Source organism: Struthio camelus, chromosome 24, assembly GCF_040807025.1.
Source record: "Struthio camelus isolate bStrCam1 chromosome 24, bStrCam1.hap1, whole genome shotgun sequence".
NCBI classification, from domain to species: domain Eukaryota; kingdom Metazoa; phylum Chordata; class Aves; order Struthioniformes; family Struthionidae; genus Struthio; species Struthio camelus.
Genome location: NC_090965.1, coordinates 10,127,482 through 10,143,300, shown reverse-complemented (window position 1 = coordinate 10,143,300; position 15,819 = coordinate 10,127,482). Strand labels below are relative to the sequence as shown.

General features: G+C 37.6%; 2 protein-coding genes and 1 long non-coding RNA gene across 3 annotated transcripts in view; 1 reads left to right on the top strand and 2 right to left on the bottom strand.

Moving 5' to 3' along the window:
- The window catches only part of SYCP1 (synaptonemal complex protein 1), a 25,666-nt gene extending 20,928 nt beyond the window's left edge, over positions 1-4,738 (bottom strand). Inside the window, exons 1-6 of the mRNA XM_068918356.1 lie at positions 4,631-4,738; positions 3,538-3,622; positions 3,321-3,367; positions 1,897-2,061; positions 998-1,065; positions 737-810 (exon numbers count right to left, since the gene is read on the bottom strand). Of these exons, the coding sequence (XP_068774457.1) occupies positions 737-810; positions 998-1,065; positions 1,897-2,061; positions 3,321-3,367; positions 3,538-3,622; positions 4,631-4,738 (547 nt within the window). The remainder of the gene's footprint in view (positions 1-736; positions 811-997; positions 1,066-1,896; positions 2,062-3,320; positions 3,368-3,537; positions 3,623-4,630) is intronic.
- Positions 3,948-15,819, bottom strand: LOC104142285 (bile acid receptor-like). Its single transcript, XM_068918355.1, has 11 exons — positions 15,599-15,819; positions 11,128-11,254; positions 9,561-9,926; positions 8,796-8,936; positions 8,184-8,323; positions 7,979-8,083; positions 7,782-7,881; positions 6,472-6,600; positions 5,819-5,935; positions 5,332-5,445; positions 3,948-5,157 (listed from the first exon to the last, which is right to left on the bottom strand). The coding sequence occupies exons 2-11, from the start codon at positions 11,216-11,218 to the stop codon at positions 4,919-4,921; spliced, it is 1,542 nt and encodes a 513-aa protein (XP_068774456.1). The 5' UTR covers positions 11,219-11,254; positions 15,599-15,819; the 3' UTR covers positions 3,948-4,918.
- Positions 5,877-9,564, top strand: LOC138062119 (uncharacterized). Its single transcript, XR_011136167.1, has 3 exons — positions 5,877-6,009; positions 7,326-7,381; positions 9,479-9,564. It is a non-coding gene; the product is annotated as an uncharacterized lncRNA (long non-coding RNA).

Genomic DNA, 15,819 nt, shown 5'->3' with positions numbered 1-15,819 from the left:
ATCAAGAAGTACAGTACATCTATATACAGGTGTCTGCAGAAGCAAAGCAAAAAAAAGGCAGACACTTCTGAGATATCTAAGATGAAACAGGTATAAGACTTTAAAGATTAAAATAACAATTCTGAAATTACTAAAGATTAAAATCCCAATTCAATAATGTATTTTAAAACTTCAAAAACCTAAGTTTCATTTACTCATTCAGTTTTCTGGGGTTGGTCAATTTAGTGTAAAGAATGCTAGTTGCTCATTGTGTCTTGGGCTTTGGGTTTCTGTTCCAGACATGGTAATGCCATTTCCTCTAGTCTGTTAAAGAAAGAGCTGGAAAAGGTAACTGGAGTGGATTCAGCTGCCTAAACACAGGCATGAAACGCCATCTGACGTGACCTAAGATATCCAAGCTACCTGGATGGGACTGACAGATGTGACAGGACTTCAAAAGATTTGCACTCTTCTGGAGTGGTTGCTAGTGGTTAAGCAATATTGCTCACAGTAGCTAAACCTGTATCAGAGTTTAGGCAATTAAATTCTCCCACTCATATAACCTTTTAGCAAACAATCACACTGACTTTAGAAAACCTTTGAATTTAGCACTACAAAACACACAGATACTTGACTTCCACTTTCAACGTCTAAACTTCACTCTGATGCACCGAGCCAGATACAGTTTATCCCAGATGGAAAATAACTCAGAACAGAATGACAGTTTTTCAAAAATCAAGATTTAAATAGCATTTACATTTGGTGGACTTCTCTGTGAAATGAGTACAGGTTTCCTTGAGCAGATTACACATATGCCTTGAAGCACTGTTTCTGAAAGAAGGGAAAAATACCTTAATATGTTGTCACAGGGATACACAGTACTTTGCAGACGTAAAATAGTGACAATGAGAAAGCTTGATGAGCTTTGCAATTTCATACCTAATTTTAACCGCCCATGTTAACAGTTCTTAGCAAGGAAACTTTCTTTTTACAAAAAAAATTTAATTGTATTACTTACTCTTTTAAAAGGTCTTTATTTTCACATATCTCATCTTCAAGTTTTAAACTTAATTTTTCATTTTCAAACTAATTGTATAGGGGACAAGTACAAAAAGATAGTTATTGAAAAATATACCAGAAATATACTTTCACTTTTCAAGTCTCACATTAAAATAGCTTTTTCTGCATTAGAAGATAGAAATCCTTTTTTTCTGAAATTACACGCTGAGCAATCTTTTGTTACAGTTTGCTTGAAAAGATAACAAAAACCCAACAATTTACCATCAACTGAAATACTTAAGGTGTGTTATCCATATGTATATTCACCCATTGTGTGCGTGTGCACACGCACACCCCTTCTCAGAATAACATTTTCTTAAGGCAAAAGTCAAAGACTCAGGTTATCAAAGCCAATGCCAACAGAAAACAAGGAAAAGGGTTGATAAATTGCTTAATATGTATGTTCCAATAACAAAGATCCCCATCAATACCAGCCAGATAAGAAACTGGGATAGAGTAGAGTGTACTACTTCCTGCGTATCTTGGGGGTGGAAATATGCATGAGCTTACTTTAAGACACCAGGGAGACAGAAGCTTATGCAATCTTGAGTAGGTCTATGCATCTCCACAGTATGATGTGCACGCTAATAATTCAAAGATGGAATGCACATGCTTAACAGGAGGAAAAAAATTCTAAGAAACAAAAAAGGTAGTTTTTCCTTTAAAAACTGGAGAACCATGGGTCATTGACACCTAGCCAACCAGCTTCTTTGAAGTCTTCATATGAACAGCTTAAAATGCCTTCTTCAAGTTCTATAACATTCTTTAATATTTAATTGTATGAATAATATGTTCAAACTAATTCAAGAAGATCTTTCTCTTAATACAGGTATTCTACACATATAGTACAATACTGGCCTGCAATTCTTGAATGGCTTTACGCTGTGCTTCAATAATCTTTCTGTTTTCCTGTAATTTTCTCTCTCTCTGCTTCAGTTCTGATTCTACAGTTACTTTCCATCGCTTGATCTTCTCAGCCTCTTTGTAGAGTTTTGAATACAATTCATTCATTGTTTCTATATTCTATTAAAAATTCATAATTCAATATCAAATGCTATTTAGTTAACATTTTAAATATACCTTTATCTCAGAAGCATCAAAGAAAGTTTAATTTTTTTCCCCACAGATGGTGGCACAAGCTTCTATATAACCAAAAAACAAATTTAATCTTTGTGCATTCACTGTGCATGCATCAACGGACATTATAGAATAACTAAAGGACACAAATGCAATGCAAATGAGTGAAAAATACCCCACTGGATAGTCTGAGAATCACACATAACTGCAATCTACCAGTTTTGCTATTATTATTTTTGCACCACATCCCACTTCTCATTCTGACAGATACTGCTGGGTTAAGTGAGTCAGGCTTCAGAGATTATGTATAAAACTTCCTATGAGGTGTTTCTGCAGTTTACTCCCCTACAAAGCAAGGAGGAAAAAAAAAAAAAAAAAACAGCCAAACTTGGGCCCCTGAAAGATCTTTAAAGCACTGTACAAGCAGTGCTTGATCAGTGGCTTTGAGAAGTTAAGAGTAGAACGATAGGCCACAAGGCAGTTCTGTGGTAAGTTTTAGGTATGATGTCACCTAACGCTATCCTTTTTTCTGGCTGCATCATGATATTATTACAATCATGACTGTACTTTAATAGCTGCTAGGGGTAAAAAGTTCAGTCCTCAGGGAGATGAAAGTCATTAACAGGACAGTAAGAAATACGTTCAATTTTATTGCAGTGACCAGCATTCCAGTCAGTTACTGCCAATAGTTAGCTTTACTGAGAGTTACAATAAAGCAGAACAATTTCAATAAAAAGACCAAAAGAAAAAACAAATGCTTGAGGAAGCCACTCCACTAAATTCATTGATTTGTAGACATAATAATGTCAGAAAAGACAAGTGGGATAATTTTCCTAAGACTTCTCCAATTTTAACCCTTGTGCTCTTCAACAGGTTTTTCAGAACCAGGTTCATAAAGACATTTAAGATCCTAAATCTTATTCTAATTAATCTTAAAACTCCCAGCCTCCCCAGGCACTTAAAAAAAAAATTAAAAATTGCCTTAATATCTAAAGGTTTACCTCTAGGTGTGTGCACTGAATCTTAAGCACCTTCTCTAAATGATACAGCTTTAAAGAGGAGATACAGAAGATGATTCTTCCCCTTCCTCTACTTCCTCTAGCCTAAACTATCCACAGGATGCTGCTTATGGAACTGTTTTGGGAACAGATTAAATATTAGGAGGCTCTAAGAAATTAGATATGCAAAGTGTTTACTTAGCTGACCTCTTCATCTATCTCAGACCAAAGTTTTACTGGCTGTGAGATCGCATCTGAAACATGGAGAGATTTCGATAAATCTACTTCAAAAAAACCAAGTGCAGCCATATTTAACAGAGTAACAGTTATGACACTGAAAATACTCATGGAAAAATATACAAGATAGCAAAAAAAAAATTTTTTTTTTTAAGTCATGCAAGATTAATGCTTAGTTTAGGCTTACCTGAATCAGTGATTTCACCATGGTTCGGTGTACTTGTCATTACATAGGGCAAATTAAAATCATCACCTGGGCATTTGTTAAAACCCTGGATAAATGTAAAAATTAGTTTCTCATGGGTAAATTTGAAAAGCAGGATTACAAATCCCAGAAAAAAAGTATAGAGCTAATGTGAAAATAGAACTTCCCATTAATAAATCAACTATGTACTATTTTAAAAGCCCTAGATATTGGCAAAGCTTTGGAACTCTCCCGTTTGCTTCTTAATTCACAGCAGCTTTTAGGTCTGTCTGTAGCTTGCTTTATACAGTACTCTGTGGCCAAAGAAGCGGCTGTTTTTCATTACAGTTATTAACTTATTAGCTATTACATGCCTGTTCACAGTTGTACAGTAAAGGACTCAATAAGCCAAGTGATTTTTTCAAGTCCAGTATTCACGTTTATTTTTGGTTTTTTCCCCCCAATAGTATTTTCTAAAACAGATCTGATGAAATTTTAGCATGAAAATTTCATTTTACAAGGTGTCCTAAAAGTTACAGAAATTTGTCTTGTAAATAGCGGAATTGCCCCCTGTCAGAGAGTCATCCTATCTGCATCTAAGCATATTCAAAAGGGAACCTCAACATGAAAAAAGAACTTTTTGAATTCAGAGAATTTAGTGCCCAGTGACAGAACACCTCCACTCTACGCTTGATTGTGGTGGGAGCAACAAATCCAAGTGAGTAAGAGTGAGATGCGTCCTTTGCAACTTATTGTTCTGAATTACCCACATCAGGCATCTAGTTATTTGTCGTTGGTGGTGAACAGTTAAAATACATAGAAAACAGCCGAGAAGATGAGTCTTTTCGGGTGTGACAGAAAGAAAGTAAAAATATTGGTTATCAAAATCGAAAAAGCTCGCCCCCCTGCCAATCTTAACAGTTTGCAGTAAAACACTTTCATGCAGGTGCTCTCCAGGGGCGAGGCTCAGGGCTCGGCCTGGGCGATTTCGCCCGTGCCACCGCTGCGCCGGCGGGCAGCCCCCGGGCCGAGCCCCCGCTCGTCCGCCGCCGCCTCAGGAGCGGCGCAGCGCGCGGGAGGCGGCGGCGCCGTTTACCTTAGCGAGCCCCGCGGCCCGAGCGCTGGCCTGCGGCTTGACTGCAGACACCTGGCCACCGCTCAGACGCGGCGGCACGAACAGTTTAAATGGTTTTTCCTTTTCCATGGCCTCGGAGACAAGGGCAGGCCGCAGAGGCAGCGCCTCACGACAGGGCCGGGCACGTTCCCGCCCCGGCTCGCCGCCCGCTGAGGGCGAACAAAAAAGGCGGGAAGCGGCGGCGCGCGCGCAGGGCGGGAGAGGCGCGGGCGGCGCGCGGCAGTAACGGCCCGCGGTGCGTGGCGTCGCCTAGTGCAGGTCCCAGATCTCGCAGAGCAAGGAGGTCAGCCGCGGGTCCTTGCTCCGCCACGTTACCAGCACCTCCGCGTGGGTGTGGTTGAGAGTGCGCAGTTCCGTGAGGCGCCCGATAAGGCGGGCGAAGTGCTGCGGGTCCTCGGGGTGGTGGATCTTCGAGTACTTGTAGAGGATGCCCAGGAGCGGCTCCTGCAGCTCCTCCACGTGCCGCTTGTTCCTCAGGAGCGGGCGGTCTGCGGGAGCGCGGCGGGAGAGGGCGGTTAGCGGGGCTTAGCGGGCGGGCGGGAGCGCGCGGCGCGGCGCGGCGCGGCGCCGCCTGAGGGAGCGGCGGCGGCCCGCAGGACGCGGGGGCGAAAGTGGGTTAAAAGCACGCTGGTGAGTAACAACAACTCATCTCACAGTTTTACCTGAAAAAAACACAGTTGTTGCCACAAGCAGGGCATATTCTGTCTCCGTCACTTTAAGTTCTCCCATGCTTCTGTAGAAGTAAAATAGCGCAGTAATAAACTCCTCGGTTATACCTTGGAAATGAAATAAAATTATCAGAATATTATTTCAGTACAGAAACATTCTGAGTCTTCTTTGCCCTAATCTTTTAAAGTTCCAGGCTGTTCCGTTTCATGAAAGGGTTAATAAGCTTAACGAAAACCACTTTAATTCCTATCATGGTGGTGCTGTGCAGCTCTTGATATAGCCCAAGATTTCTTTATCCTAGGATATAAGCAAAGGCAAAAGCCACCTCCTTCTTCCATGAAGAAGTAGTGCCTGAGTGGTGGCAGACCAGCTCCAAGTGGAGGGGAGGACAGGGGGCACCAACAGCATCGCTCGGTGGGGTGGAGAATGTGGTCAGCAAAGTCAGATTTCTAAGTATTTTGTTTCAGAGGCCTCTGTTACCTGTGGTAGTAGTGGAAGTCGGACTCTCTTCATTTGGAGACATTTCCAAGGAATAAATTGCATTCTTATCGAGGTTTTGAATGTGACAACATGTCACATCAGAAAATCTTACATGACCTGCAGCAAGAAGGATGACAGTTCACAGCTAAACATAACGCTACTTTAAACATTTGGCTGCATCTGCTTTGCAGGTAGGTACCTGAAAAATTGTGCATCTTTTTCTCAGTGTCATGCAGAGGGAACAGATAAATTGGAAAGAAAGAGTTCTTTTTGGCCTCCAGCAACAAGTTTATTTGCTGCGTTATTGTTAGTCAAAATAATCTCTTGTGTCAAACTTAGCACAATAGAAGTCATTAATATAGTTCATATTATCTATCCACCCCATAATTTGTTGTGCAAACACTCAAAATTGTTGCTCTTTGTTTGCAACTAGTGTGAGGGAAAATAGAAATCCAATTATTTTTTACTTTTTGGGGTGCTCTGTGAATTAATGCAGATGGAAGGTACGTAGGCATTACTGGTATTACTGTAAGTAAAAAATTGCTTAGTTTAAATAGGCAATTACTTGATATTTGGTGAATAAAAAGGAATGGAAGTTGTTTCGAATTGGCTGAACTATGGGTGTTAATACAAAGCTTATTAGTCAAACTTACTTTCACTTGTTGATGATTGACATTCACTAATTCTTTGGTTATATATCTGGGCTGAACGCAAAAACATTGCCTCAACTGTTGACCCTTTTAGCAGCGCAATCTGATCTTCACTAGCTAAACTTTCAAATCCTGCAGAGAAAGACACTTGTTAAGGCTCGAGGTGGTGGCTGCCTTTAAGCCCCTAATATGAGTTGATAACATAATTTTTTAACAAAGGTCTTTAATGGAAAGGAGGAGCTATAGTTAAAAGACCTGTGTACCAAAGACTAGCTGATACTCTTGGGGTCTTTCCTGCTACTTTGCAGACCAGACAAAAAGATTTTGTGCTGTTGTCGGCGTGCAGAGGAAGTTTAAAAAAGACAAAATTGAGACTAAGCAAGACTTTATTGAAAATTTCATCCTAACGTGTCATTGTTACCTAATATATGTCAAATGGCCTAATGCCTTATACATTTGTTATATTACTTAGTGAATATGGATATTCTCCTTATCCATTGATAGCTGATCTTTTTTTTAATTGTGTTCATCTTTTGACTAACGTATAATCTGCATTTATAATTCAAGAGCAAAGGAACGTAATCCTGTTCTTAATCCTGGTCAAAGCAGAAAACATAACTTTAAGAAAATAAACAACTCATCCATCCTCTCAGACCTGTTCCAGAGGAGCGCTACCACTGATACTAAATAAATTACATCAAATGTCTGCTTTAGACGTGTCAATTGACTTTTGTTAGTGAATTTTACAGCTTAGAGTAATGAACAAATTATTGACCTCCCCATCAAATGTTATTTTGTCAACGTGATATTGAAATGCAGTGGATTTAATTGCATGTTCCCATGTTCTTGTATTATAGGATAATATGAGTAAGAGCACCTGGTACATCCCTCCTATGCTGCCTTTTCTTTGAAGGTACATCTATTTTATCTTTGATGACTATAATAAATTGCAAACTGAATTGGATTTCAGAGTATGTGTTAAAATAATAATTTGCTCAAGATAGTATTTTGAAGTAGATACACTTTTCAGAAAACGTCTCTATTCTGTGTCAGGCATGGAAAAAAAATCTGATTAGAGTAAAAGTTTAGAGAAAGTCCAAATTTGTCTTCATGAAAGAGAATATAGGGAACTACTAGCAAGTACTGGCAAATGGTAATCCTGATCATTAGTTTTTGAAGATGAAATAATCCATTGAATAAGAGTTTTCTTAAAGCTTATACTTTTCTCCGATGCATCTCACCAATATGGTATTTGCTTCTTAAAATAACGTATCTGACTTATAGTGTAACGTTTCCCAAAAGAAGGAACGTACCTGGGAGTCGTCTTGTGAAATCCACTAACACTTGTACGTGAACAACTGCTGTTTCAGAGAGACGCAGAAAACTTTCCTCAGGACTTGCAGTTTCTTGTAGCTGCATGAAAGAGTGTTTAGACATTTGATATAATCAAAATCTAGTGTTAAAGATAATAATGACTCAGTAATGCAGGCTGATTGTTCTATATACATACAAACTTCTTTGCTTCTTCGAGGGGAATTGTGTATTTTTGATGTGCTGCAACAATGTGGTCAAGAAGTTGATGTTCTCCTGGAGTGAGTTCCATCTTCTCTGGGAACTGTTAAAAAAAAAAAAAAAAAAGAAAAGAATCAAATGACAATGTGTTAAGGCAAAAATAAATGATAAAAAGAGATATTTCAAATAGAAAAATATCCCACTTTTCCAGGTCTTGTTGTAGATGACACATGTTTACTATTCAGCCCCTCATCTTCTAGTTTTATGTTGCAAAGGAAACTGCTCTTCTGTTTGAAATTTTTCCTGAGTCGCTTTGACTTGCACTGTACTTCAGTCAGCAAACCTGTGAGGCATAGAAGCGTGTATCAATGTGTATATTTTCAAAATTAATTATCATTTGAAATGATCACTTGTATCATTATAAATAACATGAGTCTTGCAGTGCAGGAGCTGTAACCTGTAAGGAACTCTGTTTCCTAGAGAATATGGCAAAACACTATTCATTAGGTGAGTTTGTGTTCAGTATCCATCAAAAGCCCGAGCGTTTACAGTCTTCTCATGTTATTTTGCTTGTGGCTCTGTGACATATAAGCATGGGAATTGTTCATGAAAAAATACTATACAATTTTTTTTTTCAAACATGAAAATGCATCTGAGATGCTTGTGGCTGTCCTGTCAAGGTTCTGGATATTTAGCTGTCTCTTGGTAGTAATTAGACCAATACCCTTCAGTTCTAACAAGGAGAAGGGATAGTTTTTGAGAAAGAATTTGTCAGAGTTGATTATAAAGTTAGCCAGCAGAGAAGGAGTACTTACATTCTGCTAGCATTCCTACAGCCTTACACTTCTTCAAGCGACATTCCTGACACTTTCTTCGCATGTACATGTCCATTTCACAGTGACCACCGTTCTTGCATCGGTACACTGCATTTTTGGTGATGCTACGTCGAAAGAAGCCTACAGACAAGAATTAGGTTATGACTGAAGAAATCTAAGGACCTTTATCTCATAATGATCTAAAGAACTAAAGTTTAGGGTTTTTCTACAACTAAAGCTTCGCCTTGGTTTTAAACTTAGTCTTTAACAGCACAGTAATAATGGCTTGTTAGTACTTTCTAACTAATATTAATTGCTGTTTTCCTTACCTGATCAAGACAACTCCCATGTAGTAAGCTAAAAGTATAGGTAATAAGTAATTGTTTATTTTTATTTAAAGTTAATAGCAAGTAAAATTAATAACACTGAAGTAACTGTAATAACTGTTATGAGAAAATCAGAACCTGCTTAAACAGACACAATTCCAGTGAATAACTGATACCAAATCAGTTGCATGAAATGCTTGTGTTAAATATATATTGTGAAAGTATTTCTTCAAAATATGTTATAAAAATGTGAGTCTGGAATCAGCTTCTTAGAGAAAAGGTTCCTCAGATAAATTACAAACCTCTGTAGAAATGTCAACTTAAAAATTAATGAAATTTGTTCCTTTAAAATCACAGGTGTGAAATCTTATCATATTATGTTAAGCACTGTGGGACAACATTCCTGGGTAAGATACAGACAAACTTATTCTCCTCTCACCTTTACAACCTTCACAGGTAAGTGCATTGTAGTGATAGCCTGAGGCCTTGTCACCACACACGACGCAGAGCTCTTCCTGTCCCTTCATTCGCAAGGAAGAATGGTTTAATCTTGGCCTTTTTAGTCCTTGATATCCACTGTCATCAATGTGGGAAGCCATGAAAGAGGGCTTGTTTAAGTCGCAGTTGCTGATTATATACTGTCCATCACTGTACTGAGAGTCCAGGCTATATGTACCATATTGGGATTGTGAAAGTTGTGACTGTAGTACTGGAGGAGGAAATTGAACTGTGGAATACTGACAGTAAGGAGTAGTCTGAAAATCTGTGTCTTGCAGCTGATAATTGATGTGCTCTGGTAAAACATCTAGATAAAAAAAGAGAATAAGATGAAATAATAAATCTGGAGAATATCTTAATGTCAGGTACTTGAAGGGTTTTTAACATTTTGTAGATTAAATTTTTAGGCATAAATATTAGAGGAACACATCTTCAATGACTCATTCTTTTCAAATGTGCTGCCTGTACGGTTCTTAAGTAAAATCTTAGGTGTAGTAAAAATGGTTTGGTAACAGTTTGGGCAATATCATGCCACTCGATTCTTGTTAGTAATTAATTAAATATGACGTGTCAATTGAGTGTATAGTTACCTTCAGAGTTACACTTTCATATTGTTTTTATTTTGTTTTCCTCATTACAGAAGAATATTTTTCCTCTAAGTAAGTGAATTTGTTGATGAGTGAAGTGTTTGTTACAGATAAATATTTCAGGCATAATATTATAAAATAAACATTAAGAATCTGAGAAAGATGTTTCAGAAGTTCTAGAGCGGTAAAATTTACTGTGGCATGAGTCTCAAAGTTAGTAATCAGCAGAGTTAAAAATCAAAGGCCTGTTTTATATTTTAAATATTTTTCCACATATTATCCTATGTAGTTATGAAATTTGATTTTAGCAACATGTATGTACAGAATTTTGAAGAGAGTTTCCTCCTGCATTTCTGGTTACAGTGTTTTCATTTGATTCAACCCCCTCACTCCCGTCAAATTTACAAGGTGATACTGAAGAAAGCTCGTGCAACATGTATCGCGTTCAATTTTGTGCTTCTTCAAATCTCTGTACAAATAAATTGGAGGGTTTTTTAAAAGCAGATTGAAAGTCCTTCTATTTCTAATGGACTTTAAGTCTTGCTTTTACTCATCCAGAATTAGATTACTTATTGCAATTATATTTATGTAAGCTATAGAATAATAACCATTATCTCTTTATAAGGTATCTGGAATACAGTAATAAAACCTGTAACTCCTTCATGCAAGTCAAAGGAAGGGAGCTCCACTGTAATCTTTATATGAAATCATTCGTCAGCATAATCACATTGTGTACAGAAATCTGTATAAGCACACTCTAATATATTTGAACATATTTGCAATATGGACTTGGTCGTCAAATGTGTGGCTTTCTAAGAGCTTTGCAGAGAAAAATTAAAATGAAGAAAAGAACGGTAATTCCCACAAGCATTCATTTTACTATACTGATTTTTCTTAGTATTAAAATTCTGCTTTACTCACCGTAATACTGTATGGGCTCAGCAAGACAATACCCATCAGGTACTGTGACAAATGTATTTGCCATATTCTGCTCCAAATTGCACTGTTTCATTCACTTTGGTATATGATAGACTTTTGAGAAGGAAATCTAGAGAAATGGAAATGTAAGAAAAACATCACTTGAGAAAGAATGGCTCAGTAGGATTAGCTAAGGAGCTGAAAACAGGAAATTCCAGAATATGAAACCATTTGCACATCATAAGAAAATCAGAGGTGGATGTAAAGTCACACAATACTTGCAATGAGTTTGCAAAATGTTAGCTTGAACAAATAATAAGGATTGGGTGTAGAGTCCATTTATACGTCTTCAAGGTGCGTTTGGAACTCTTCAGCTACTGATTTTACATGGAACAATTTGGGGAAATCAGTGTAACCATAGGTGAATTCTCAAGTTTGGGAAGAAATTAAAAGCAGCTTCCCTGGATAGAAAAAACCTTGGTTGCAGAATGAGTTAGGGCATCTGCAGACACCTGAAGTTTGTGCATTTTCTGTTCACTTTTTATCCAGATTTGGAGCATGTAAATATAGGGAAATAGCCTGGAAAGGCGATTTTCCTTCCCACGCAAATGCTGTTTTATGCACTAAGACTGAGCATTGCCCCATGTAGGCACTGCCTAATTTAGATTAGGTTCCACATTTAAAAGCCCATATTCCTTCAAGAGTTGAGAGCACCCTCTGAAGGGCCAAAACAATCAAATCTCATATAGGATGTACTGCCTTCTGGTGTTGCTTTTCTCTGTCCCTTGATTATTGAAGGAACCTGGGCTCCTGTTTTGATGCTTTGCATGTCTTTGTTTAGCCCTACATTCACTATAACAAAGCGTAGTAATAGCTTTCAGTGCAGAATGAACTTTGATTTCAAAAGATATGTTACTGTTCAGTAACTTTCCTTTGTAGGGAGATTCTAAAAAGGTATGTTCTAAAAATTCTTAAAAGAGATATAAAAAAAAGAGAAGAATGTCTATATGGAGACTAGTGTGAGCTGGTTTTGAGTTTATATATATGTACAGGTAAGCTCTTGTATTACTTCAGCATTTGAGTGATATTGGAGTGAGTCACTACAGTGTTCAGCAGAAAGTGCTTTCCTTGGCCCTTCTTTTTCCTCTGCACTGTGGAATGTAGGCGAGAGCCTCGCTGGTTAGAAGTGTGTTGCATCTGATGCCCGCAGAGTAAACACTCTATTCACTTTGCCAGTGAACCATTCAGAGGCTTTCCTTGAGTGGATAGGAAGGATGAGAAAGATGAAAAAGGCAAATAAATATTTGGAAGAAACAGCAAGGCTAAGTCTTAGTGTGCCACAGGACTATATGCACATGCCTCTTGCAGAGTTAACAAGTTGGGTTTAACTATCTTTGAAAGACTCACAAATTAGGCTTTGTGCAATACCTGTGCATAACTATTACAGCTGAGAAAATGAATGTATCATTTCAGGGAGTCTGAAATGAAGTCATATCTTGAAAGATACATGTCCCTTCCCCCAAACTGGACATGTCTTTGGAACCGAATACTTTCCCTTTGTGTTGCCAGCAGAAGGTGAAAAGATGCAGTGAAACTGGAATGCTGCTTTTATGTTATCTCTGCTAGTAAATATTTAGTTGAAACAGAAATGACTCACTGAATCATGAGGTCCTTATCAGCAAGATCAATTTGGCCTGGGCAAAGTCTACATTTTTTTTCATCAGAAACGTGGATTTGCTGAAGAAATGTGCTTCTGGATTCCAGGAGTTTCTTTATATAGTAATAATAATAGAAAAGATGAGAGCATAAAATAAAATCAAAAAATTTGAAAATAGACTGGATCAGTGTAATTTTATTTTATCTCACATGTAAATTGGGAATGTGAAGCGTATATTACCAAATGGAAGGTGTTGCAGTTCATTAGACATGCTAAAGCTTTGAATCAGACTTTAATTAGGCAGTTTGCACTACTTAATGTGATTGTATGAGAATGGATTTGAGGACTTGGCCCTTCTTACTGATTCTTGTGGCTAATAAAAGTTATCGCTGTAGCTCCAGAATTCCCAGCTGAGAATGGGACTTGGCCAATTGAAGCTCTTCGATTAAGAGAAGACTGTAACAATATTAATATTAACTCTCATGTTTATTTGAGGAGTGCTATACTATCTTGAAATGAGACTTAATGGTCAGAATGCCTGTGCATAAATATTAACTGTTGCATTTCCTGACATTTGAGAATTTAACCTTAACAAACTTGTTCTGATATAAAATTGCATTGGGCTTTAAAAAAAAAAAAAGGAAAACAGAGTAAGATAATCTAAGGAAGGAATTTAATTCTCTAGGACAGGAAAGTTTTGTGATTTGTACGATTGACTGCAGTAATCATGTGTTATGACCTGTGCCCCTTTGTAATATTTTGTTCTTTGTATTTGAGTCAGTTGGCAGGACAGAAGCCTCCTCCAAATTTTAGGAGTCGATGAACTTTTGTGATGCTATATATGCTGATCTCCCAAGAGTTCAGTAGCCATCCTTAATCCCTCACACCTCACTAGGAGTGAACCTAGTGCCCTTCAAGGGCACTTCTTCAGCCCACACATATATTCATTAACCCTTTGCCATGCAACAAATTCGGCACGCACACAAATCTTAGCTACAGATTCTGAATTTGGTGGAATCCTTGACAGAACACAGCATATGTGTCTAGTGTGTAATTTGCAAAACAATAGCTTGAACAAATTTGAAATCAGACTAGGGGAAGAGCTTTGGGTATTTTGGTCAATGACAGCCATCCCAAACCATGATATTTTATATCAATTTTTCTCCATTCTGAATACTCAAAATATCGCCGTACTTTTTTGTGTGTGCATGCTTTAGAAAGGAAACCAAAAAGGAGTATCTTCCCAGAGATGGTGTATAAAAGTCTTTAGCCTAAAAAGTGGGAATAATTGAAAACAAAAGAAGCTGAAATCTTTAGTAACCTGTTTTGTAGAATCACAAGCATTAACACAGTTGGGGTGAAACTTGTAGTCCTTTGTGAGACAAACTGACTTGGGAATAAATTTCGTCTGCATAAAGATACATGCTGTATCCTGCTTTACCTTCTTCCCAGTTACTTCTGAGGAGCTATTCCTGCTGGATATTTTCACTTGTGAAACCTTAATCATTTGGAGAACTTTTTATTTTAAAAGCATCTGCAACCTGATGGATATTTTTTGTATAGGAATATGTGACTTAGACTGTAAGTTGCTTAAGCAGTTTTGACAAAGTTGCTCTTTTACAGGTTTAGTTTTGTCAGTGATAAGTCTTCTCAACAAATAACATTCGATAGAAAGTGAAATATATGTTAATTCAAGGATGTGGTTATCCATCTAATACAGAAATTCAGCAATATTCAGTTATTAGTCCTAATGGAAAGACTTTTCAATTCATCAAAGATGGAAACTGTTAAAAAAAAAAATAGTAGTTAATTGATGAAAGTAAGACGTGACCACAGAACAGTTAGTCATTTAACAGAGTGTACGTGTTCAGCCGAGAATACACATGGTGAATCTGTTTGTTGTTATTTATGGCATAAGCTGTTTTTTATAATTTTTATTACCATAAAATACTGTATCTAAAGTAACATATCATCAGCTTGTGTTATCAAATTTATTACAATGCAAAGTATATTTCTTGTAAAAGATTCTCCAGGGAGCTCTTTAAGACCTCTGCATTGACAGTACTTGAACTGCTATCATAAATGTTTTGACAGTTGTGTCATTGGAAAATTTTTTGTTTAAAGAGAATGTTAGGAACTCAAGCTGAAGGTCTTCAGCATTTATTTAACATACCTTATGGCATGCGTAATGAACAAGAAGTGGCACTAGCCAATATGTTTCTATAACAGTGTTAAACACGGTGCTTCTTTTTTCTTTGGGAAAGCATAGTTTAATTTTTTAATACTGTTTTCAAAGGGATAATTTATATGTATTGTAAAATAAGAGGTTAGAGGTTGTTTGTAACTTACGATTTTCCTGGTCCCTTGGGGAAGGAAGCAAATAACTAAATTAAAGTTGTTTTACTTCACTCTATATGTCAGATGCAAGTAAGTCTTAGTAATAAATCCCATCCTGAATGTGAGCCAAAGCTCTTCGATCTCAAAATCTTTCACAAAACATGAATGAAATGGTACTACTTGGTGCTGAAATTTGGTGTTTCCACCTTACTTTGTGAAAAGAGAAATACATCTCTTCGTCCTCCAAAATAATCGCGCACCACAGAGCAGCATATGTAGTTACAGTAATGTTGGAACAAATTCTTGGCAGCTAGGATACCTAATTTAAAAGTGTATGTTTTCTATTTTAATTTAATCAGCCATTTTACAAGCAAACAAAAAAAAACAGTGCCTCAAAAATTTTCACATGGCAATTTGGTTTATGGCTAGAGCAACACTTTGCAATGCCAAAGGATTCAGAGCAGCAAATTAAATACTTACATTAGTTCCAGAGAGAGTCTCTTCTTCCCAGAAAGAGTCTGTTGGGATGTAGCAGTGATTCCAGCTCTGAGTCCAGCTGGAGCAAACTGGGCCTTTTCCCTATTTATCAGTTTCTTTGCATACACTAGGCTCCAGACACTCTGCAGAGCAATGCTACAGGCTCTGAGACACGAACTTCCCACACAGCCTTTCCTGGGGTCGAAGCAAGGGCAGCTGCAAGT